General features: G+C 36.4%; 1 protein-coding gene across 1 annotated transcript; it reads right to left on the reverse strand.

Moving 5' to 3' along the window:
* Positions 1 to 943: 943 nt before the first annotated feature.
* Tdrd3 (Tudor domain containing 3) lies at positions 944 to 18,169 on the reverse strand. Its single transcript, XM_085958776.1, has 7 exons — positions 18,028 to 18,169; positions 17,767 to 17,851; positions 14,566 to 14,965; positions 12,664 to 12,848; positions 10,151 to 11,518; positions 8,739 to 8,865; positions 944 to 3,156 (listed from the first exon to the last, which is right to left on the reverse strand). The coding sequence occupies exons 1-7, from the start codon at positions 18,060 to 18,062 to the stop codon at positions 3,047 to 3,049; spliced, it is 2,310 nt and encodes a 769-aa protein (XP_085814902.1). The 5' UTR covers positions 18,063 to 18,169; the 3' UTR covers positions 944 to 3,046.
* Between the last annotated feature and the right edge of the window lie 7,027 nt (positions 18,170 to 25,196).

Consider the following 25,196-nt stretch of genomic DNA (forward strand, 5'->3'; position numbering starts at 1 on the left):
AAAGCACAGGGAGGCTTTCATCTAACAGTGGAGCAAACCCGACTAAAGTAACCTATAAACATAATGAAATGGATAATTGAAATTCAGAGGACATGTTAACTTCTGTGGCTCAATAATAAACATTATTGTCTGTATAAATTATATAACCTAACCATTTAGCACTGCGCATTTGGATGAATTATTTCCACAATAAACATACATACTTGAGACGGTAATCTGTACTGCATTGTCTAGAAATTATTCATTCGCATTTTGATTTCAAGGTTGCAAATGTGGACATAATATCAGAGACTAGGCATCTATTAATATTCTTATGAATGACATTAGGTATAAAACCGTACAATAACTTACTATTTTATAGTTAATTTCATTGCGTATTTATTTGAGTATTACAAAAGTGATTTCATCATTATGGGGACTGCGAATTTCTTCATTACTGTGGCCAATGTAGAAGTTGATAAACCAGCGTACCCAATTTTACCTTATGGGTAATTTACACAAATACATAACCTAAAAATCAGAAACAGTGAATTCATTGACAACATTGATTTTTTTGGATTACAATAACAAAAAATCTTTTTTAGTACATAATTATGTACCAACAAGATTTTGTTTCAAAAAAGATAATCGTCATGCATCATGTACTAATAATTAATAATATTTATACTGACCACAATATAATAGCTATCATTATTATCCAGCTACAAATTTTTTTTAGATATAGATAATTTATTTACAATCAAAAGAATGTGTTATACACGATTATAGGAAGTTTATATGTATGTACGTTATAATGCTCGAAGAATTCCCATGGTATTCATAATTTATAATGAACAAAACTCATTGTGGAACATGTGGGTATGACGCATGTATCACAATTTATTGTAATCAGATGAATTATTAATATAATTATTTTATTCATTTGTTTTCTTTATATTATTTTAATGACATAGTGAACCCCTGAATAATTTCTTACTTACGAATTAGTGATTGGTATATTTACACGTGAAACCTACATCATGAAACATTTTATAAACTGACAATGGATGTATCATATAAATATTTAATGTATTACAACGTTTATCACATAGAAATTGGCGGTGGAAATGATCGGTTTTCCATTGATTCAAGTATGAGATTACTTTCAGTAAGTCATAACACAGCACGCCTCTTGTGAATTAATTCTTTACAGTTTATACCATAACCCGTATACATAATATACACTGAAAACAAAGAAAGAGAAAATATTTTGGCATATCTGACATGGTTAAGAAGAGTCTTGGGCCTAGGCGCATCTCTCGCATGGAAGATAGGTGAACTCTTGAAAGGCATTCTGCGACATCACACAAAGAAATTCATCAAACCTTATACCTCATAATAGCGGCTTTTACACGCACATTCTTTACAGCATGGTTAGGAGCGTATGCGCCAGAACCCGGTATTGAGCGCGTGATATCACGTGTGTCAGATGTCTGCTGCTAAAATTTACATCTCAACTATATCCTGCGTGATAGTACAACGTTTTGAGCGGCGCGCTCCGGGATTAAGCGTCTACAGGCATATTGCGCGTTCATTACTGCGTTTTATACAAGTACACGCTTGATTTGTATATTATAATGGATATACAAAGAAGAAAATATTATACTAGCTGTAGCTTGCGCAGGCGCAAGTATAAGTTTAAGTCAGAATAACAAAAAACGAAAAGTCTGGGTTAAAGACTATAGACGGCGTTTTGGTCACCAACCCTTTATTCGTGAATTACGTCAAAACTATCCTGATGATTTAAAAAATTATTTGAATGAACAGTTCATCATTTGATTTATTACTAAATAAAGTGAAAATCAAAATTACAAAACAAGATACTCTTATGAGAAAAAGCATCCCCTCTCTTTGAAGGAATTAATTATTTTTGCATACACATCGCGTAAATTTTTATTTTTATATGCTGATGATTTGATTCTCCACAAACATGGGAATGTTTTATACAACATGTCCATAAGGTCCGTAATAAATTGTTGAGAGAAATTGCGAACGTCCATTGTGACGAAATGTGGTAAAAAATGTTAAAAACGATTTGACGTACGGCACGCGTGAAAGATTGGATGCGACTAACCTTACTCTTTCCGCTGTTTTCTACGCAATGATCAGACACATGATCATTCCCGCGCACACTACGCTTTCACGCAGGAAACATTGTACGTCTGCAGGGCGCTAATAAGTTATAATATTATGCATTTGTGAATTGTATAGGATTTGTATATATTCCAGACCATCTTTTTACATTTTCGAGTTATGACAATACGCAATAGATTTGCCAAAATATTTACTTGACCGTTTATTTATTACAATAATGTATTCCAGAATACTAATTAAAGATTACATACATAGATGACTATGACTACCTGTCTTATTATAACGATTTGGTATAGTTCAATGTACTAGTCATGTAAAATTGAATATCATCAGATATTTTCAACTAAATCTTCTAATGTATGTGTTTACTAACCGTTTGTTTAGGTTATAAAGATCTATTGTTTCAGATGGGAAGATTGATTAATACTTGATGGTATTTTCATATTAAATATTAATAATTATTATATCAATTTCCACAAATCCTATTACATAAAATACGATAATTATATAAATGTTACATGTTTTTTGTTTAATATCTATCTCATAAATTAATGTGCTTTCTAGAATAGCAAGTAATAGAGGTAAATTTTGCACTACTTACGTTATCAAGCATCTTAATAATAATCGTTAAATAATAAAATAAGAACTTGAAGGATATTACATGGCAGTAAAGCAAAATCAACATGTCTGTCCATACTTTCAAGTAATAAATCCAAATTGCTTTGATGACACTCTGATCACACCCGCCATATCTAATATTTAACACGTTCACCGGGAGAGTTAAAAACTTGTCAAATGGCAGGACACTGCCACTGCGACAAGTGACCGATGTATTCGTAGTGACAGGTTTAAACGGCTCCACAGAGAGAGGGTGACCGTTTGCGGTTTGGATTGTCACTCAGACAGGCTGATGCTAAGCTTTCCGCTGCGCTGGCGGGACGTACATGGGCTGGTGGAACCTTCCGCCGCGGCTGCCGTTCTCACTCCTCCCCATGGGAGGTCCGTCTCTGCCCAAAGGGCGACCTGTTGCCGAAAAAATGGTTTTAATTCAGTCTTTAAATGTGAATTACTTACATGAATAGGTTCAACCAACTGATTATTATTATAAACTAAGCATGAGGAATACAATTAAATGGAAACATTGCTGGTATGAGAAAAAATCAAAAGCTTTTTGTACCTATTGTTTTTCATGAAAATTTAATTTTAGTTTTCAACCTAATCCAAGTAGTTACCTATCAAATAATGTACAACGGTTATTTAAAAAGCCATGTCTTATAATGGAACAACAAAATGCGCAGATTACAGTTTCTTCTACTGCGCACGAATTACATAGGGTAAATTTAATTACTGTCACCGTTATTATCTCTGACTGCTCTTACATGAAGCCTATTGCATAGTTTTCTCTCGCCTAACTACATCATATTTTCTGTCAAAACAATCAAACTTCACGCTTATGGTATGTTTATATGTAACAATATATCATAAGATCGCATTGAAAATAAATACAGTAATCATGTCTTTGTTGTCCATAATGTTTATTCTATGCGTAATTGATGTGGTGCAAGGACCAATGGGGTGAGCAAATGGCCAACAACTATTTATTAACGAAGGATTGAACATGGTAATTTAGTTTTTTTAACATTTGTAATTTTACAAATGATTGCATACAATCATCGTACTGCATTTGAAGGTTCTGGAAACAAAAATGGCATTTTCTATTTTTGCAACAAAAATGTATAATAATTTCTTTCATATAATATGTATATTATGTTCTAAATAAAGTATTCTAAAATGTTGTATGTACACTAATGAAAAATAACATTTTAGTTTTTGTTAGCATAATAGTTTTTTCAGAAGTTACTGAGATCCCCGGGGTTCCAGCGGCTAGCTCAGGAGTCCATCGAACCCCGGATTCACAAAAAAGATGTTCAGACGGTTGGAGTGTAAATAAAACACAGTCCTTCGTGCTCGTAACGTGATATTGTTTATATTTTACATTTTTAGTTTTACAAATTATATTTGGGATTTTTACAGTGGTAGTCGTCAGGTCCGTACCTATCGGAAAGGGGACGCTTACTAACATCCTCTTTTTTCTTTCTTTCTAAATTCCTCGTACCGACGCCATCCAGCAAAAAAAAGGACTCTCGTGATTGGCCAAATTTTATCGCGTGATCTGTGATTCGGCGAATCACGAGCCTGACCCTGGCGCCGGCGCGCGAGGATTTCACGCACAATGCGCGGCAAAATTTATTATATTTAAATCCTTATATTTAGTCTTAAAATTATCTCTTTCATCCATCATCATTTTTACTTTTTAAATTAAAAAGAAATACTTACGTGGTTGAGCAAGGAATCAGATTAGATGTTTTATGAAGCCGTTTCTAGAGGTCAGGGTTACGTTTCGACTTAAGCTACTAAATGATTATTTTACACCGGGAGAAGCCCGCCTGTAACAGGGGTGTATCAATTCGCCCCATCTGGATTAAAGTCGAAAGGTACGCCCTGATCTCATCGGCCACCCATCCAATTCCTTGTTCATCCGTTAAGTACATGGCATGATAAACAGTTTATAAAAGAATTCAACTACAATCTAACTATTCTAACATAAAACTCTATACTTTAGCTCTATTTTTATTATTTTCTATATTTATTTTGGATTATTATTTTCAGCTCAAAGCAATGCTTTCGCGATACTTTTGAATAGGTCAGAGTTTGATTTAATTTCAGTGTAGTACATTTATTTTGTGTTACTTTGTTTTAATTAGGTTTTCTTGTTATTTTATTCGTTTTTATTAGTCAGCGGAGGGGTCGCGAAGCTGCAGTCTTTGACTCTCGCGCTTTCCAATCTTTCTTTTGTATTCCTAGGGGCTACATTTGTAGACGTTTGGCCCTCGTTCGGAATTATTATTTCGTGTTACGTTTTTCTTCTTCTGGTGCAATAGGAGCGTACCTCGTTTGGCGTCGTCTGCCTTTGCAACCAGGGCGTGGTAGTGGCGTTACTATTGAGCCAGGCTCGTTCCGAGCAGCGGATATCTTTCTGTGGAAAGTTTTCCACTGATCTGCTGGTCTCTGGAGTATCACCTCATAGATGGACAGGTACTGTGTCTCCATCTGTTCCTATTACTGCGGGCAAGGCATCGTATAGCGGTACAACGGCCAGGCTCGTTGACGGCGGCACGGCTTCCCCACAGGTAATAGGATGGATGTTTACAATAAGTATCCTTTTCCCTTTCTTTTTTTTTTTTTTATAGATGGTTACACTTCGGAAGTACCTCTTGTTGTTTCACGATATCTTTCAGGCGTCACGTCCCTAGTCTCTCCATGAACCTGCGCGAGAAAGGAGAGTGCGCACTCTCCACTCCATCAAGCTTTGGTATCATGAATTTTCGGCTACGCTGCCTTTGGATGCGCTTACTTCGAGAGGTGGCTCCCTTTGTGCTTCCAAATTGTCTTCATCTGTATTTATTCTTTTTCTTTCTTTAGTAATTTATTCGTTCATTAGACTTCCTGTACTTTAAATTTATTCGAATTTACTTTATTAATTACTCCTACCCCATACATTAAATAGCTACTAATTTTATATAAAATCTTCCCATTGTACTTATGGTACTTACTATCACATTTAATATTTTACCCTAATACCCATAAATATTTTGCAACATTGTATTGACTGTATAAATAACATTGATATTAAAAATTGAAATATTCCACCCTCTCATTATATTTATTTCTGAATCAGTACACTTAAAACTGTGTAATTAACTTTATTTTTAGTGAAACCCATTTTATTAAAAAAAAAATTGTTGTTTCGTTTTACGCGCCCGACATCCTATTCCAAAGGCGCGCCGCGCCGATTTGCGGTGCCTCTCGCGTTTTATTATTATTACTATTTTTTTTTATTATTGAAACCCCGTTGAGAAATTTACGGCTTATTGACTCATTTTTTTTTTTTTTTTATCACAAGCATACAATCTCTACTTTCATCCTTTTATACCTAATTTTAACTTATTATTAAAATTTAACATAACAACTAACACTTTGTCGAGTGACGCCTTATTATTCCCGTTCCGTTTTCGCTGTGTTAAATTTACGATTGGTAATTTGTAAAGAAATAATAGGGACGGTAGTGTACTATTTTCCTCGTTTCTCTTTGGATTCAAATTATTAACACGGCGTAACTTTGAAACAGGTTTCGCGCTACTGTAGAATATCGTCTTTCCCGTTTATAAAATTGTTTGCGATTTTCAATGTTAATGTTTTCGAATTCATTCATATTTACTTTATTTGAACGGAAAGAATTGGCGTCACTTTGCGGAGCGTTATTTTTAAAACTAGAATGTACATTTTTCTTACTAACGAACTTAAGATTATAGAGCTCAGAAAGTGGGTCCTAAATTAACTTTTTATCCGTAATTAGAAGAATTTCCGGATATTTACGATTATTATCTTCACTTTTAACTACACTGTTTACACTGAAACTTCCAACAGCAACTCGGCGTTCACCCTTGACTAGAGGGTTGGCGACTGGTCCTGCTTCATCTCCTCGTGGTCGAGCCTGCGCCCGTACAGCTTCTTCGATTCATCTCAGCTTGCGCGCCTTCTCAGCCCTCTTGTGAGGCTCCCTAGCCTCGCGTTTCCTTTTTCTCTCCTCACCGAACATCCCGTGGTCGACTAGGGTACACGACATGTTAGTGATACCCTAGGAAAATCGGCATTTTGCTCGCCGTTTTTCGTCGTGAGTGGGCCGTGGCCTCTACGAGCCCTCCTCGCTGGATACCGTCGATGATGCGTCTGGTCTCCATAGGTGGGATTTGTGCAGCCATTCGTCGTACTGGAGACGCGCCGGTGCTATGGTCTCCAGCACGACGCTAGGCGCGGTCAGCTCCGTATGTGGACTGTCTTCGAACACCAGAGGGCTCTCCCGGTTTGATGTTGGAGACAGCACTTCTTCTTCGATAAGGGTTACGTCGGAGTCCGCTTTTTAGTTAACCATTTCTTGGTTGTTCCGGCTCCTGGATCGTCAACTTTTATTTAGCGTTCGCGGGCGTAAATTTTATTTCGCGGGTTCGGAAGAATTAATGCGATTCTTCACGCCCCATGTTGCCAGGCGCCATTGAGATCCCCGGGGTTCCAGCGGCTAGCTCAGGAGTGTCCATCGAACCCCGGATTCACAAAAAAAATAATTTTCAACGGTTGGAGTATAAATAAAACACGGTCTTTCGTGCTCGTAACGTGGTCTTATATTTTCTTAATTTTTAGTTTTACAAATTATATTTGGGATTTTTACAGTGGTAGTCGTCAGGTCCGTACCTATCGGAAAGGGGACGCTTACTAACATCTTCTTTTTTAAATTCCTCGTACCGACGCCATCCAGCAAAAAAAAGGACTCTCGTGATTGGCCAAATTTTATCGCGTGATCTTTGATTCGGCGAATCACGAGCCTGACCCTGGCGCCGGCGCGCGAGGATTTCACGCACAATGCGCGGCAAAATTTATTATATTTAAATCCTTATATTTAGTCTTAAAATTATCTCTTTCATCCATCATCATTTTTACTTTTTAAATTAAAAAGAAATACTTACGTGGTTGAGCAAGGAATCAGATTAGATGTTTTATGAAGCCGTTTCTAGAGGTCAGGGTTACGTTTCGACTTAAGCTACTAAATGATTATTTTACACCGGGAGAAGCCCGCCTGTAACAGGGGTGTATCATTACCTATACCTATATTTATATTGACTTACCAACATATTTTTGTTTTGTTATTTTGTTCAATGCGCCTGCCAAATTAAAATATATGTATATAATAAAAGAAAAATGATTGTTGCAAAATCAAAATGATTGGATGAGCAGTTGTATGACAATGCCTGCTACACAATCATCGCAGAAGTAAAATCACTACCATTCGATAAGATTGATACAATTTTGTTAATCATACGGAAAAAGTGAAATTTACTGTTGTCTAATTGTAATAATTATAATAGCAAATTCACTCGAAGTATAAATATATTAAATCTATGCTTGCACTCGAAAAAGAAAACATTCTAAAAAGAACAGAGATAGGAAGGAAAACACAAAAAAATTCAATGTAGACGAAAAATCTAGATTCAAAAATCATATAATTATATGCATTTTTACAGTCATACATTCGCATCATACGGGTATTTCGCGGCTAGTGTACAGTCTACGTATGTTCATTTACATATTTTTTTCATTACCTATTTCAATATGTACTATTATTCTTATGATTTGGCAATATTGTAAAACAGAATTACATATTTGCTCCTTGTGTATCTCAATTTTTTACAGTGGAATCATTTAATTATGAATGATCCAATTTCTCGTGCACAGGGACTAATGCGATCATTGTAATGGTTGCAATTATCGATTGTAGTTACATCGAGCCTATTGCATCGCTCTCTTTCACTCGGCACCCCTCCGACTATCTTGTTTCGTGCCAAAACTATTGAACCTCGCGGCAATGTGGTATGTTTATAATATAATAGGAGTTTTTTCAGAGAATATAATCACAAAGACAGAGCTTCACTAGTTGATTTTGTGTTATCAAATTACTGAACAAAAATTTATTAAAATCGAATAAATTTAACCTTGGTTGTTTCGTGACCAATTTGGAGGATAACAATCCGTTCTCAGGACTTCTTCGTGATTACCGTAGGCGAGGAATCGAACGACTACGGTTCTGTTGGAAATCCCAGTGATCTCTGCATCATAATACTGAAAGAAACACACAACATAAGCCACAGGAGTGAGAGACAGTGATTTGACCATCCGTACATAATGCAATGTATATGTTACACCGAATGTGCGAAATTGACTATTACATGAAATGGGCAAAATTTTGGCTAATTCATGTAATAGTCAAGCCTGTTGCCTTATTCATGAATTAGGTAATTTTTCTGCTGAGTACATGAATTCGCCACGGTACAGAATTCTTGAACTGTCATCATGACAGAAGAAAAAGTAAATTTAATACGGATGGTTTTATTAGTTATAATTGGACATAATATAATATTATTATTATTAGGTTAGGATAGGTTAGGTTTTGTAATTCTGAATTAAATTATTCAACTGAATGTCCATTTTGAGGTTAGCTATCAAGTGTCAACAAACTATCACAAACATTCAATCGACCATTGCACAATTGATACCCAAGCATGAATCAAATCGCGAAAATATTTTTCAATAAAATTCTTCCGTTATCATATTATAGTTCTAGAATTTTTTGCGCATAGTAAATGGATATGAACGTCATTGTAGTTATTAATTGGTATATTTTTATATTAGGTATAATCAATGACATTTGACACATTTGTTTAGTTGCAAAAAACAACACGGAGCGCGATCATCTATTTTGACCATAGATAATATAAATGTACATTTTGACCAATCCATAAGCATTTGATACATTTAGTTTAGTTGCAAAAAATACCACTGTAGCGCTATTATCTAATTTGTCCAAGACATGAAGTAGGCAGAAAAATTACTGCCGATTTCACGCACTCTCCAGATATTTTGTCTAATTCATGAATAGGGCAACGGGCTTGCATTTTTCATGATTTAGGCAAAATTTTGCCCATTTCATGTAATATTCATTTTCGCACATTCGGCGTAACATATATATTATATAAATTGCATAGTACATTATGTATATTGTTGAGATTAAAAATATTTTTATCATTGAGAAAAATATGCCAGATGTGGTAAAAAAAAGTACTCAGGTTGTCAATACCTCAAGCAGTCTGGCATTTAGCGAATTGTGTCCCGGTATTGTTTTTAATTTTTGGATTCCGATTTTTTACCGAAGTAATTCTAGGTTGTTTGTGGTGCAATAAGCTCTAAATTTAACACCATTATGCCAGATGAGTATTTTTCAAGTTAGATGTATATTAAAAAACTCTAAATCCGGCAAGAATTGAATATCATCCAACAAGTTGTTCGGATAGTAGGCGAATGTAATCAACATGAATGTTTAATAGCAACAAGAGTAATTAATTCTCACCCCATTATCTTCCCAATACTTGGCCATGCACCTATCGCCGATATTCCAATTAACCTCGGACCCTTCAGCCAGCATTTTCCTAGCCTGCTCATTAATGGAAGCATTTTGGAAGCCTACAATATTAGCCGCTTGATAGAAGCCGTTTCCTTTGTTATTAAAATTATTTCTCTGCTCCCGCTCCCGGTGCATTTGAGGATCGTTCTGCTGGTTGTCGGTCTGGCGGTAGACTTCCATCATGTCAGGCTGTGCGCCTTGGTTTTGATTGTGCTTCACTTGTCCTTCATTACTGTACATATTGTAAAACGACGGATTGACTGCCTGTCCGTTTGCCATTTGTGTTTTGTTATTATTCGGGTATTGATTGTTTCGCTTATAATTAGGATCAGGGTATGAGTTCTGATTGTTATAGTTAGGTTTCGGCGAATAATTATTGTAATTATTTTGATAATTCTGCTGCTGCATCATGTTGGGTCGATTGCCGAATCTGCTCTGGGTATTGGAGTCGATGCTCATGGCCGCGGTAGCGTCCACGATACTCTCCATCTGATTGGCCTGTTGGCCGTAAAATCCTCGCTGATTGCGGTTATCGGGGGCATTTCGTCTGTCGGAATAATAATTAGACTGCATCTGCTGTTGCTGCTGCTGCTGTTGATAGTTGGGAGGATAAGCGGATTCGTGAGACGTCGTAATATTCTGCTGCCGTTTTGCTTCCCCATCAAATTTCTTTTGAAACCGCGGAGCCTTTTCATTCGGAATCTGTTGCGAATTATAATTGTGCTGCGGTCTGTCTTCACGTTGGTAATTATTGTAATTTCTCTGCTGGTGTTCGTTATGGCTGTAGGAAGAGTTCTGCGATTGGTTGTTGTGGTCGCTTCTGTTAGGCGGACCGGAGCCGTAGGAGGTCTGTGGTCGAGAGGCGGCGCCGCGGTGCCCACCCCGGACTGCGCCTCGTGCGTTATGTCCGCCTCGACGATCGTTATTACTTCTTTCGTATTTGTTATCGTCCTTGTTAAAATAAACCGGCTCCGGTTTGACAGGCTTCTCCGGCTCCGCTACGGTCGGCAGTTTGTCTTCGAGGAAATCAAACAGAGAAACTTTACCAGAAGGCTTGACTGCATTGATTCCGTCCTCCTCTCCCCCCTCCTTCGATCGGCCCTTGCGGCCTTTGGGCGCTTCCGAAGGCTGTTTGGCGGGACGATCTTTCTTCACTTCGGCCGTTCCCTCCCTTCGCTGTAAATTCTTCAGAGCTCGGTCGGCATTATTTCTCGAAATCTTGAGAGCATTTTCAGCTTGCTCCTCCGAGAACCCTGCGTCAACGATTTTCTGGACGTTAGCATCTAACATGGGTTTAGTTCCACCTCCGAAGATCTGCAACACAAATTATAAAATATTTAGAATATCAATGTTTAATCGATTAAAAATTCTGACTTTCAAAACAAAATATCATTTATAATTATTTTGTTCTTTCATTCAATAAAAATGAAATAGTAAGTGAGTCGCCTATTTCCAAAATTCGCCTTGTTCATTTTGTTTTGTTTTGAGATATTCAGAAAAAACCAATATGGAACCTCAACGTAGAAAATATTTCTTGAGTCATTGGGAGGGTGATTAGAGCTTTTTCAATTAAACACTTTGAGAAAAAAGTTATTTGGAACATGACATACTTTTTCGTATTGAGCGAAAAATTCAAAATACTCACTATGTAACAATGGAAAAGATATTTGAAAATTGCCACCTAACGGACAAGATGCATTTTGAAATTGGATGGTATTTTTCAACCGTTATACTGACTGCAAACGACTAGTTTTGGAAATGTTCATAGAAAAAGTGTGTGCCACTTTGCATAAGGAATAAAATTGCATATTCAGATCATTTTTGGTCAAAACTGGACAAGGTGATTTTTGGAAATGGGCGACTCAAGTATATAACATTGGATTTTGAATATAGATTGTTTTCATAATCAATACCATAAAATGTAGTCGATTTTTCATTATGTTATATTTATTTCCATCAAGATCAAATACTTTCAAATAACATAAGAAACTGACATATTTACCATAGGTAATGCTTGAATTTGAATTGATTGCATCGGCATTGTTACATTCACAAATGATAGCAAAAATGAAGGGTTTCCAACTGGTCTACAATCAGCACAGTTATGATCAAGGGAGATGCGGGCACACATTTCCGAAGTGAGACTTTAGTAAATGTGGAAACAATTACAATTTACAATTTAACAATACACCTACAATTTTTTGATTGAGCACATAATTTTTGAGGGTTAATAAGCAGCAAACCATTTCTTCATTGTATAAAACTGAAACGTGGATGTAAATACAACTTTTTTCTTGGAGTTTACGGAACACATAAGATGACAATCTAGGGAGATTCGGGCCATCTGTGGACGAAATTTGGTTCATTTTACTTTTGCATTGACTTCTACTGTTTGTAATGAAGTGTTAAAACAACACGATTCGTGAATAGAAATACAAAAAGCAATATTGTGAAGTAACCTTCTTGATGCCGGAAAGCTTCTGGGCTTCAGCAATAGCCCCTTTCCGCTGAGCTTCAAACTCCGCATTGTCAATCTTGACGGCATCTTGCAGACTCTTGAAGGCCATCTCTTCCTGGTCACGCCCGTCCAGCGGTTGCCCAAACGGAATCCATGGAGGCGGCGACCCCTCGCCTCCCCCGCCACCTTCAAAAATATTAATAAGTACTCATTCTGAAATACACAGGAGGTGTGTATCGGTATAATGTACAATTTTACTAATCCATGATGTGATTTCCGACCATGTCCGATCCTAATAGGATCATATGGGCCTCCACAAAGTAGAGGGTTGTATTAACAGATTTTGTTTTTTACGAGAAATGGATGTCAGCCACTTGCTCAACCTATTAGATCCATACCCTGACTCACACACAAATTGAAAAACAATATGTGTCCTTGTCAGACCCAGGATTCGAACCTGAGACCCACGGCTTGATAGTCCAGCGCTTAAGCCACGCAGCCACCGTCAATGTTTTTATGTTGGTGCATTCTGTAGTGAAAATAATGTATATTTATTGATCCGGAGCAAGAACTCAATGGATTGAGCGAATGGCTAACAACCATTCCCCGTAAAATATATGAATACAACTTTTATTCTGTGAAGGGGCATATTTATGAAATGATAAAAAAACTTGTCATTGGCGATGTAAGTTAACAAAGGTGAGGTAACATTGTAACACCATTTTCAGTATGGTTCCAGCATAAAAAACTCTGCCGATCGACTACCAGAAAATGACCTTCACCAATTTTATCAATTCTGTAACATCTTTTTTTTGTTTTCCAATATTTCAACTATACCAACATTACTTAGTAATGGTTATGTTATCATGGGAAATGATCATGTCACGCCCAACTATCTAGATTTTAACGAAGTCACTAGGTTCGTTATGGAAGTTGAGGATAATTGATGCAGGTATAATGACAGCATAGTGCAACAGTGCGAGAACGACGACTGGACGAACGAAAATATTTAAGAGAAAAAGAATGGGCAGTCACAAGACCACCAGTAGCGACTAGTGTCACAAGTGGAATATAGATATTATGAGTCTTTCTAAAACTATTTCTATAGAGAAACAGTTGTAGCTCGGAGATGCAAAATCTTATAAACGAAAATTTACTCACATTTTCTTTGTACGAGGTTCCGTTTAAAAAGCCTAAATGTAAGATTGAAATAAATATGTGAGTACAGTGTGACTTTATATCAAGTCATCTACGTCACAGCGCTGACACTGTTACATACGTCACATGCTCTTTGAGTGTTGACTTGTCATAGTAGATACTCTATCTCCGGCATACTATTGAGAGGAAATCAACGCTTTCTTTTCTGTTTCTCCTCCTAACAATACTTCTACATTCAAAATAATGCTCTGTGTCTGCTTCCGCAAAGGTTTAGGCATTTTAATACTATCGATATCGAATTCACACTGAATTTTGGGCAAATAATTAGTATTTAGCGAGGAAATAAAATGCGGGGGCAGGTTTAGTTCCAGAAGGAAGAAGACTTGATACAAAAGTTGCCCTGTAGTTACTGTTCAGGAAAATATATCTATTTCTCAAAAGATATTATGTTTCATTCATTAGATATCTTGTAGAAAAGAAGTGCCCCTTAGTACCAAAGAAACATGTATCTCATTTTTCTCTACTTTACAGGAGACACTAAACACAAGTAAATTTACATTCTACCGACATTAATAATAAAGTGTTTTCAGGAGATGCGTATTAAACAATCTTTCGTCTGCTTCTATTTGCCATTTTAACGTAATATGTTATTTTATGTAACTCAAAATTGCTAAAAATTGAAATAGATTTCTTTGGTCCTAAGGGGCCGACTGGAGCCTTACTAGGTTTTGTATCAACCTCTCACCTCTTGTATGCTTGGCAAGACTTCTGTTCAGCTCCCACTTATCGACCATGTGCGTGACATGTCCACCCAAGATTTTGATTGAGCTCGGTCCAATGAACAGGAATCCGTGAGCGGTATTCAATTGTCCGCTTTTCAGTTGAAGTTTCGTCCCGGGCGGAGTATTAATACTGAGCCCGGAAATGTGCTCTATCTCTATAGCTTGGCACGTCAAATGGCCATCGGTTAAAATGAACTTGAGCATACGGGGCGCATGTTTGGACTCCTCATTTACTTTGGGAGCCGATATGTTTCTCACTTTTTGTATCTGGACGAGGATGGGCTCTTCCAATGTTTCACATTTTGCACCGCTTTTAAGAAACTCTTCGGGGAAAGCTGGGGCTCCGATTTCTCGTAAATCAAACTGCAAATGGTAAAATAACATGATTCAACATGGACCGTCAATAGTCACGGAGAAATGCTGCAAATGAGCTGCAGTAAGCATTATAAAGTGCACAAATATCAGATTCACAGAAAATTGGCAGCAGACGATATATTTTAATTCCAAGATATTCTTTACCATTTCTTTGTGAACTTTATGGTTGCTGCATTATTTAAAAATCGTAAAAAAGAAATATCCAATGGTGTAACTAACCCAATTAATTTATTGTAAACTTATTGAAAAGAAATACTAAGTACCTACCTATTGACTGTAATGTTGAAGAAAAATAATCACCATGACATTACGAAACAATTACTGTCTACTTCACAATTATTAATGTGAAACCCCAATTTTATGTACTCATTTACGATTTTCGAAGATTTGGGTGTCATTTCTGCAGTCCTGTTTTATCTTAGTACACTTAATTTTCGGTTTTACTCAAATATTCAATTAAAATTAAAAATCCAATTTTTTTGAACACATTTAATTCAATGCATCACTTAGTGAATTCCAGATGCAAAAGTGCATTTCTATTTATAGACATGTCTGCAGTACCTAATGCCCCTGTTCCATTGGCATGCAAGTCAGATGAGTTACAGTCTTTTGACCTTTTTTTCACGTGGTGCACCCCAAATCTGTAGACTAGACTCATTGGGTTTCAATCATGTTTGATATTTTACAAATCATTCGCACCAAAAAAAACCTGTAATTGTTTTTAAACTTTTTTTTATTAATTATAATCTGTTACTTAATTGACAATATTTTTTTATTTGAATTTATGAAATTCTTAAAAGAAAACATAAAATATGTGTTGCTTTCACTCCTATATTGTTTTATATTTTATGTTAATTTACATATAAATAACACGAAATTTCAAGATTATCGGAAGACATTAGGATATGTTTAACTATGACAACTGTCAAAGCTCCACCTTCTCTAACCTGATTAGTGCCATGGACGAGTTAACTCGCCAAAGCATGTGTCACGTCAGGCCACGGACGAGTTAACTCACAGGGGCCTTATGTTAGAACTTGCGAGTTGAAGTCGCCGGGTCGACATGAAGTCATATGACATCATTGTGACGTACTACCGGAGTGATAATAGCATTCGAGAAATTAACGCTACTAAAATACTGGCGTTATCCATTGTCCCCATACACAAATAGGTGTTTCAGCATAATAATATCTATTGTGAGCAGTGTGCGTTGGGCGGCTTGCCTCGAGCGTGTATTGGCTTACGTCACAATTACGTCATGTCGTCGGGTGACTTCATATCACCAGTTATAACATAGGCCTGCAGGTTCTTGTAAACATCATAACTTCTGAATGAACTGTTTGTGTATATCTTCTAAACAATATTTATCATTTTAGTGTGAAAATATTTACGATAAACTTGAAAAACAAGTTGATTTGGTAAATTTTCACAAATATTTATCATTCTGTTCCTATTTCATATTTTTTAAGGGATTTATTTTATTCCAAAAATAGCTGGCCTACAAGTGTCCACCTAGTAAAAATCGGCTAGCAGTGATAAGGTTAACACTAATCTTACTTTTTACTTTTACATTTTAAATGTCAGTCTCTTCAAAACTGTAGAATCAGGGTTTTACTCTAATACGGATTGGATGACAGTAATACCCCGACTTACACCAACTCGGAGTTACGCTTGCAAGCTTGAGAGAAGGTCTCAGCTTAATTGAAAAGGGTTTGAAATTTTATAAAACATGACCCCAACGGAGAACGCATTATAGCTACAAAGCAAGGAATAAAAAAATTATTAGCTTGCTATGAAGAAATTCTGCATGAAAAAAAGAAGATACTGTGTCGTCAGACGAATTTGTTGGATTTTATAAAGCCATTGACATTGAAATAACTTTTTTACGTACCTACCTAACTCATTTATTTTTTTAATATTTTGTACATAAATAAGTACATATTAATATATACAAAGAGCTGGAATTTTATTAAATAGTTTTCTTCTAAGCTAGTGTTTTTGTTAGTCCTTGGTCCCAATTAAACAAAATTTATATACCTACCTATATTTATATTGCAAAGTTGTACCCCGATTTATGCGAATTCAATTTAAGCGATTTTTGTCACACCCACCTATCGCATAACTTCAGGGTATTACTATATAGTGGTGACCTTAGGAATTTTGAACAATTTGAGTTTGCTGAAAATTGAATGAGTTACACTGGTGGGATTTCTTTTAATCCATTCCTGGATAATGCAGCAATCATAAAATAAATAAATGGTTAAAAACCTGGAATTAAAATATAACTTAGTTTATGATCTGCCTTCGATTGTTTGCAGTTGTCAATATTCCATGAACCCTGAATCGCAAGACAAAAAGAAATATTGGAAAAAGTTGACTTGTTTCAAATTATTAACTATTGCAATATTTCGATTGTCTTAAAAATCCTTTGGCAATCTGCATTGAAAAATGAGTGACGAATGGATCAAACTACATGTAGAGAACACCAATTTTATTGTGTAGATAATGACACAGATTTAGTCGATGATGATCAACAATATTATTTTAAGCTCTCCTCAATTTTTTCATGCGGTTTGGCCATTATCGCATTCATAGTCTCACAAGACAAAATAATAAACTTATTACAACTCTAGATCAAATACATAACAAGATGTTGAATTTAAATATTCCGTCAAATCGAGTTTTGATGTGGCATTTTCGCATTTTCGACATTTGACAGATCTCCCGGTGCTTTCCGATCTTGTCAAATGTTCCGTAAACATTGCGTGATGTAAGGATGTCATACTTACGTCCAAGACCTTTTGGAGGATGACTTTAACGTCTGCCGCATCTTCGTCTATCCCGACAGCTTCTATCCCTTCCGGCGATAGATAGCTGAAATAAACATATTCATATATTTACTGCGATACATATTTACTTTTGATTTTTCTACAAAATGTATCCACCCACTGCGATACTCAGTTGTGAAATAAAAATGAGATGAATGAGAGAAACAAAATACGGGAGGCGAGTGAAAACATAACAGATGATAGTTTAAGCGAATATCTCACCATCCTTCTTCTTTCAATTTCTCAGATATAGCCATAGTTCCAATAAATTATGATATTATTATCATGACATTACTTCATCGACGGTAAAGGAAACGAATTTGCCATTGAACTACATTTGCATGTTGTGCAGCCTGTTTTTCTGAAAGACATTTTAATATACGGCTCTAGACAATATTTCAAACGCAGCCAGCTTATAAAAATATTCAACTATAACTAAAAAAAAAGATTGTTATCGATCAATTATTATCGATCCAACGCGGTTAAAGGTACCAGATTTTATTTTTTTAAAATATCAGTTTTACTCTGTGCCATGGCATAAAATATTGACAGCACTCAGCAGTGACGTCCCTTGACACAATGTCGCCCCTAGGCAGCGCCAAAATGCCGCCCCATTTTTTTTTAGTGTTTTTTTCTCATTCTTTTTTCACAATATCTAAGAAATGTGGTGTATGGATACATTATTATATAATATATTATAGTGGTATAATATCATACCACTAACAAAATATATACCACTAAAACATGAAAATCCGCCTATAGTAATAGGGAACGACTCTACCTACGCTATGGCTGGTCCCAAGCCCGGATAAAGGAGGAGGGTTCGTCGTAGGGCTAATCACCCAACACGGTAAAAAAAACCCTGATTACGAACACCAAAACAACTGCCTTGGACCCCGGACTCCCCATAAACCAACGACCCAAGCAAAGAATTAAGGACAAACGATTATATGTACAATGTGGCACATGGAACGTACGCACTATGTTGTAACCGGGCAAGATGGAGGAGGTTGCAATTGAATTGCATAAGTATAAAATGAGCGTGACTGCATTGCAGGAAATAAGATGGGAAGGCGCAGGTTTCACAAACAAGAGAAACTACACTTTGTATTACAGTGGATCTGCAGGTACGCAGGGTCGCTATGGAACTGGGTTCTTAATCAGCTCTGATATCCGCATGGCAGTACTAGGATTTGAGCCAATTAGTGAGAGATTATGTAAACTTAAACTGAAAGGTACACTTTTCAATATTACATTCATCAACGTTTATGCCCCAAATGACGAATCGACAGAGGAAATTAAGGATAGATTCTATAAAGATATGCAGAGAGCCTGCGAAAAAGTCTCCCCACATGATACTCTAATTATCTTGGGAGACTTCAATGCAAAAATTGGAAAAGAGGAAGCATTTAAAGAAGTAGCTGGGCAGCACAGTTTGCATGAAACGACAAGCGATAATGGTGAACGTCTATACTTTTTAGCGGCTGCAAATAATTTAATAATTAGTAGTACATGGTTTAAACATAAAAATATCCACAAAGGAACCTGGAAAATACCTGGAAGTAATACATGCAACCAAATAGATCACATTCTTATGTGGTGGGCAACAGTGGAGGATGTGCGCGTCTGCAGAGGAGCCAATTGCGATTCTGATCACTTCCTGGTGAGAGCAAAATTAAAACAAAAAATCTCCTTAATACTGAAAAAAGAAGGCCAGATAAGAACTAAATGGAAAGCTGAAAAATTGAGGGATGAAGAAATTTTGGATAAATACCAGGAACCTATAGAAATAAACTTAAAAATGAGTTTAATAACCGATGATGTGAATGTGGACTGGGAAAATACAAAAAACTGTATTATCACGAGTGCCACAGAAATTCTGTGGGAAAATAAAGCAAAAATAGATGCAGGATGGTTTGATGATGATTGCAGGCAAGCACTGTTTGAAAAAATGAAGCAAGGAAGAAATGCCTACAAAGAGAAACGCGCCAAAATTACGAAACTTATAAAGAAAAGAGAAAAACTGCAACAAAGCTCTGTCGAGAGAAAAAGCGAATGATGCTCAAGAGAATACTCCAAGATATGGAATATCAAAGATGAAACAATGATCCCAGAAAAGACTCTTCGAAATCTAACGAAATCCTATCAACCCAGATTAAACTCCTGTAAGGATAGTGAAGGACAAATGCTGATCGAAAAGCAAACAGAGGATGATCGACCATGGTGGCACTATGAAAATAATAGCAGAAAACGCTGGGCTGCATATAAACCGGTCAAAAACTAAGTATATGGTCAGCACACGCGATCAGGTACCGCTGCAGAATATAGACATAGGACAGCATGCATATGAAGGGGTGGACAAGTTCACGTATCTCGGATCCAGCCTAAATACCCAAAATAAGACAGCAGAGGAGATAAAAATCCGCCTTATCTCCGGGAATAAATGCTGGCATGCCTATTGGCTGCAAGCGACTGGTGGGGTCGAAAATTCTAGGCCGAAGAAGTAAACTTCTAATTTATAAAACAATTATAAGGCCAGTGGTCACTTATGGCTGTGAAACTTGGTGCTTAACTCAAAATGAGGAAATCAAATTAGCTGTCTTCGAGCGCAAAATACTCCGCAAAATCTTTGGACCCACGTTGGAAAATGGGAACTACAGAATAAAAATGAACCACGAGTTGGAAGAGCTGATTGAACAGCAAACAATCATAAGATACTGTAAGTCCCAAAGACTACGATGGGCGGGACATGTGGAGAGAATGCTTGAAGTTAGAGCGCCAAAGATCATGACAAAGTGGCTACCCCAACGGAAGAGACCCAGAGGCCGTCCAAGAAGGAGATGGGCTGACGCCGTAGAAGTGGACTGGCTTCGTATAGGAAGACCCGGTAACTGGAGAAGTGTGTCGAGAGACCGGAGTGAGTGGAGAGCGGTTGTGGAGGAGGCCAAATCCCACCCCGGGATGTAGCGCCGTGGAAGAAGAAGAAAAAAACATGAAAAAATTAATTTATAAATATTTTCCCAAAAGTGGGAATTATTTGACGTTGGTAATAGAGTGGCTTCCATGTAATTTTTGCGATACAATTTGCTCTGCTTGGGGAATAATAATTAAGGGCGATCCGTGACGATTTTCTTCTTCACAAAACTTGGCAACATTTGTCATGATGTTTTAGCCTGAGATCACAAAGGATTAGGCGTTATTAAATCGATTTCTGGTCACCAAGGATATCCAAGGGCAACAGAAGTAAACTAGACATCCCGAACCCAATAAAACAATATAATCCCTTTTAACCTTTTATGTTAATTATTAATACATTTTGTTTCCAACCAGTGAGCTGATTTTTTTTAATGGAAAAATATTTAGGTAGGTACTTACCTAGCTATTTCTATAAATGTACACAATGATTCTCTTCGATTTTCCGCCCTTCAAGTAACTGCCGCCCCCAAGCGACGCTCAATCTGCCTACCCCCACGTGGCGTCACTGATTGACAGTAGTATTGCTGGAAATTTAGGACCGTCAAAAAAGTTTCGATACCAATTTTATTGTTTGGTAGATACTTCGATACTTTTCCCTTTAAAGTCCTACAAACTTATCTAAAGAACGGTCAAAAATGGAACTACGAACTACTATATGGAGGCCATTTTGAAAACGTCATTCGAATGTCAGATTCTGTCCAGTTGCGAGTCTTGATTGGGTAGTTTTCGTCAGTGGCTCTCCCATCCATTCTTTAGATAAGTTTGTAAGTAGGTTTGTAGTTTATTGTTCGCCAATTTGACATAAGTTCTTATAAGTCGATGTGTTGAAAAAATCATTACCCGCAGTGCAGTGTTGCCATGTCTACTGAAATTTCAGTAGGTCTACTGAAATTTTGGTCAGGAAAATAAGAAATTATGATATTTGTGATGAATAAAAGTAATTTTTTACATGATTTTTTAAAAGACACTTGTGAGATTATGTCAATCGACACGCTTTCACCAAACACAATCGTTGAATTTCATACATTTTTGTCAGTCTACTGATATTTTGAAGAAAAAATCAAAAAATCTACTGAATTTTGAAAATTTTAGTTGGCAACACTGCCGCAGTGTGATCACTGTGATCAGTAAACTCGAAAGAAGACTACAAAATAATACTATATCTACTTGATGATTGAGATTCAGATTTTGCCAATGCTATTTTCAAAACATTTTGTAGCTAATTATTGTTTTCTGCCTCAAATTTTCATTAGATGGAATACCTACATGGTGATTATTGTTTTTCAAGAAAATATTTATTTAAAAAAAGTTAAGATAAGTATTTTGATATTAATATGATACCACTATCGATATTTTCTTTCGATGTGACGACGGCGTCGTATACACGTAATACGTAAATTAATTAATATTCTTATTTAACTATTTTTTTTATTCAACGAATAATTCACTAGATTTAAGAATGTAACATTCTAATTACCTATTGCACATATATAATTTTAACCCGACAGATGAAGGTTTGATCCTGTTTTTTCTATTGGTTATAATACATTTTCTCAGAAGTGTTTTCAAAATTATGTAAGTACCTATGTATTCTTATAATTGCTACATAATATTTTTATCTATTTATCTATTTTACTAAATTTATTGTAGCATGTTATATATTACACACTAATTTATCGAATATTTCACGGTATGTTCCTCGTATACAGCAGTGCACCCCAACCTTTTTACACCTGCAGACCGGTAAAAAAAGGAAATTTTTTTCGCGGACCACTAATACTGAAATAAAAATGGTTTTTTAGGTAATATTTTTTTAATCTTATATTGTGACAGATGGACATAACTATAACTAACAAATATACATGTAACAGTATGATACAATTAAAATTTCAAAAACAATGGGTTTTTTTGAACAAACTAATGCGAAACCTGCTGTTGCATCTTTGCTAATGTATTGGATAATCTTGGCTGCAGTGCTGTCTCTGACAGACGAAGGACTGATTCACGTCCGGTCTATTCCTTTGTTTCGATTTTATTGACGACATGGACGAAAATGCTTTTTCGCATGAATAGGTTGTTGAAAATGACATTAATAAATTTATAGATTTACAGCAGTCTTCCACTGATATCCAAAACTATGGAAATAATGTAATGTTCCTTGGGCGGCCCGATACCATTTGATCCACGGACCGGGGGTTGGGGACCACTGGTCTACAGCATTTATGGACCGCACACCATTGGTATCTAAATAAGAGAGAAACACGCGGTCGGCGGGATGGGATCGCGCCTGGGTGAAATAAAAGAACAACAAAATACCTACTCTACTGACCAGAAATGCACACAAGGAAGGGAGTTTTGGGTCCGGACCCTCCCCCAGAAATGGAGAACACAAATTATTTAGGTACTTAAATGGAATATTACCTACGTCTGCTTATTTGAAAGTCGCTTGCAGCGCTATTTCACAGTGTCATTTAAAAATATGTGGTTGTATGACGTAATTCAATGTGATATTAGGATTGATATAATTAAATGATAATTGTGTTTCCTTACTGATACAAATGGCTACTTTATCAAATATGGCGACGGGTCACATGTTACTTGGCTACCACAAAAGGGGGTCGAGATCAGTGCTCATAATATGTTGCCGAAAGCCGATAATTCAATATTTCAAATGGATTTATTTAAAAACACAAAAAGTCGCTGAAAATACACGGAACGCCCTTAATTTTACTTTGTGGAAAACACTACTGTAGAACATCACACTGCCTTTAACCTAAACGATAGGTAGGGGGACCCGCATCAAAATGTGGGGGGCGTGATGTAGGTATTTGGCCAGCTGCGATTACTTTGACGGAGATTACGCAATTGATTAGTCGTATGATTTAAAACGCGGCCTCGAAACAGTTCAAACCAGTCATAAAAAATATGAATATTTCTGACAAATTGAGTAAGTATAACAAAATCCCTGCAATTAGGTAGGTACGTACTTGTAAACAAAAAAAAACACTAATATTAATATGTGTCATCGTTCATCACTCCCATCTTCAATAATAATAATAATTATTTTCAGTTAGGTGCAGGATGAAAATTATTCCAAACATATATTTTTAATATAATAATATGTCTCATGTACCTAACCATTTAAACATAAGCACAAAAATTAAAACATACATTTATTGTAAATATTAATTGATAATATTATTGACGACCAACTGCAAATTGTCTTGTGGTTCCAGAGGTATACGATATACCCTTACTTTGTATATGTATACATATTATAGCCACCTAGCTTTAAAATTGCTAAATTGATATAGGTAGGTTGCATCGTTTGCAATAATCGTGCAAGTAACCAGTAACCAAACCCACAAGAACGATCAACATTCAACGCATTTAACAACCAAACGTGAAACGAGTTCTTTAGCAGCGAGTTGTGAGTAAATTGTGGCCAGGTAGAAGTGGAAGAACCGGTGCTGCCAACCGTACTATAATTATAGTATTTGTACTATAATTTTGGTCTGCGTACTGTGTACTCATGTACTGTATCATAATTAATACGACTATGTGCATTTAAACAGCTTACAATTTAGATGCTGTTACTTAATCGTATTAATTATGACACAAACATCACAAGTGTCACTCACCCATAGCATAGGCAAGAAAGCTGCCGCTCACAAGAAGGCCGCCAACCAGGGCTCGAAATGGAGCGGAACGCACCGGAGCGCCGTTCCGGTTCATAAAATCTCCAAAATTATTGCTCCGTCTCGTGGAAATATTAATTTGACCGCCTAGATATGTCATATAATAAAAAATGTAAAAGACTTATTTTTATAAAATACATATACAATTAGATAACATTGTTAATATTTTCATAAAATTATCGAGTGCTCCGGTTCGGAAAATTTTTCATTTCGAGCGCTGCCGCCAACCCAAGACCCCACAAAGACGAAGTCCGCCAAACTGCCCACCAAGAAGCCGAAGGCCTCTAAGCTTACTATAATAATATTATACTGCTTAAAGTGCCTACCTATATAAAACTCAGTAATATTGTCATGTACTTAACTACTTTTCACACAGAAATTAATTGAAGAGTGTAATGAGAGATGTCTTACATGGTAATGAGAAATAATAGACAGTGACGTCCCGTGTGAGGATAGGCAGGTTATGCGTTGCATACATGTGGTACATTATAAAGGGCAGCGATTGAAAGAACGATTTCGATTATTACAACTTTCAGTAACAGTTGTGGTTTCCCACGAGGCAGATGATGCGGTCACTTTATTAGACATTTTAGCTTAGCATAAAAAATCCTGACAAGGTAATTATTGTGTACCGTAATACATAACTTTTGTGAAATATATTGTAATGAGGTTCACATACCTAAAACCAGCACTGAATGAGAGTAGGTTTTGTGGAAA

The sequence above is a fragment of the Rhyacophila brunnea genome, unplaced genomic scaffold, assembly GCF_057557595.1.
Source record: "Rhyacophila brunnea isolate RB1 unplaced genomic scaffold, BYU_Rbru_1.0 scaffold_8, whole genome shotgun sequence".
Lineage (NCBI taxonomy): Eukaryota > Metazoa > Arthropoda > Insecta > Trichoptera > Rhyacophilidae > Rhyacophila > Rhyacophila brunnea.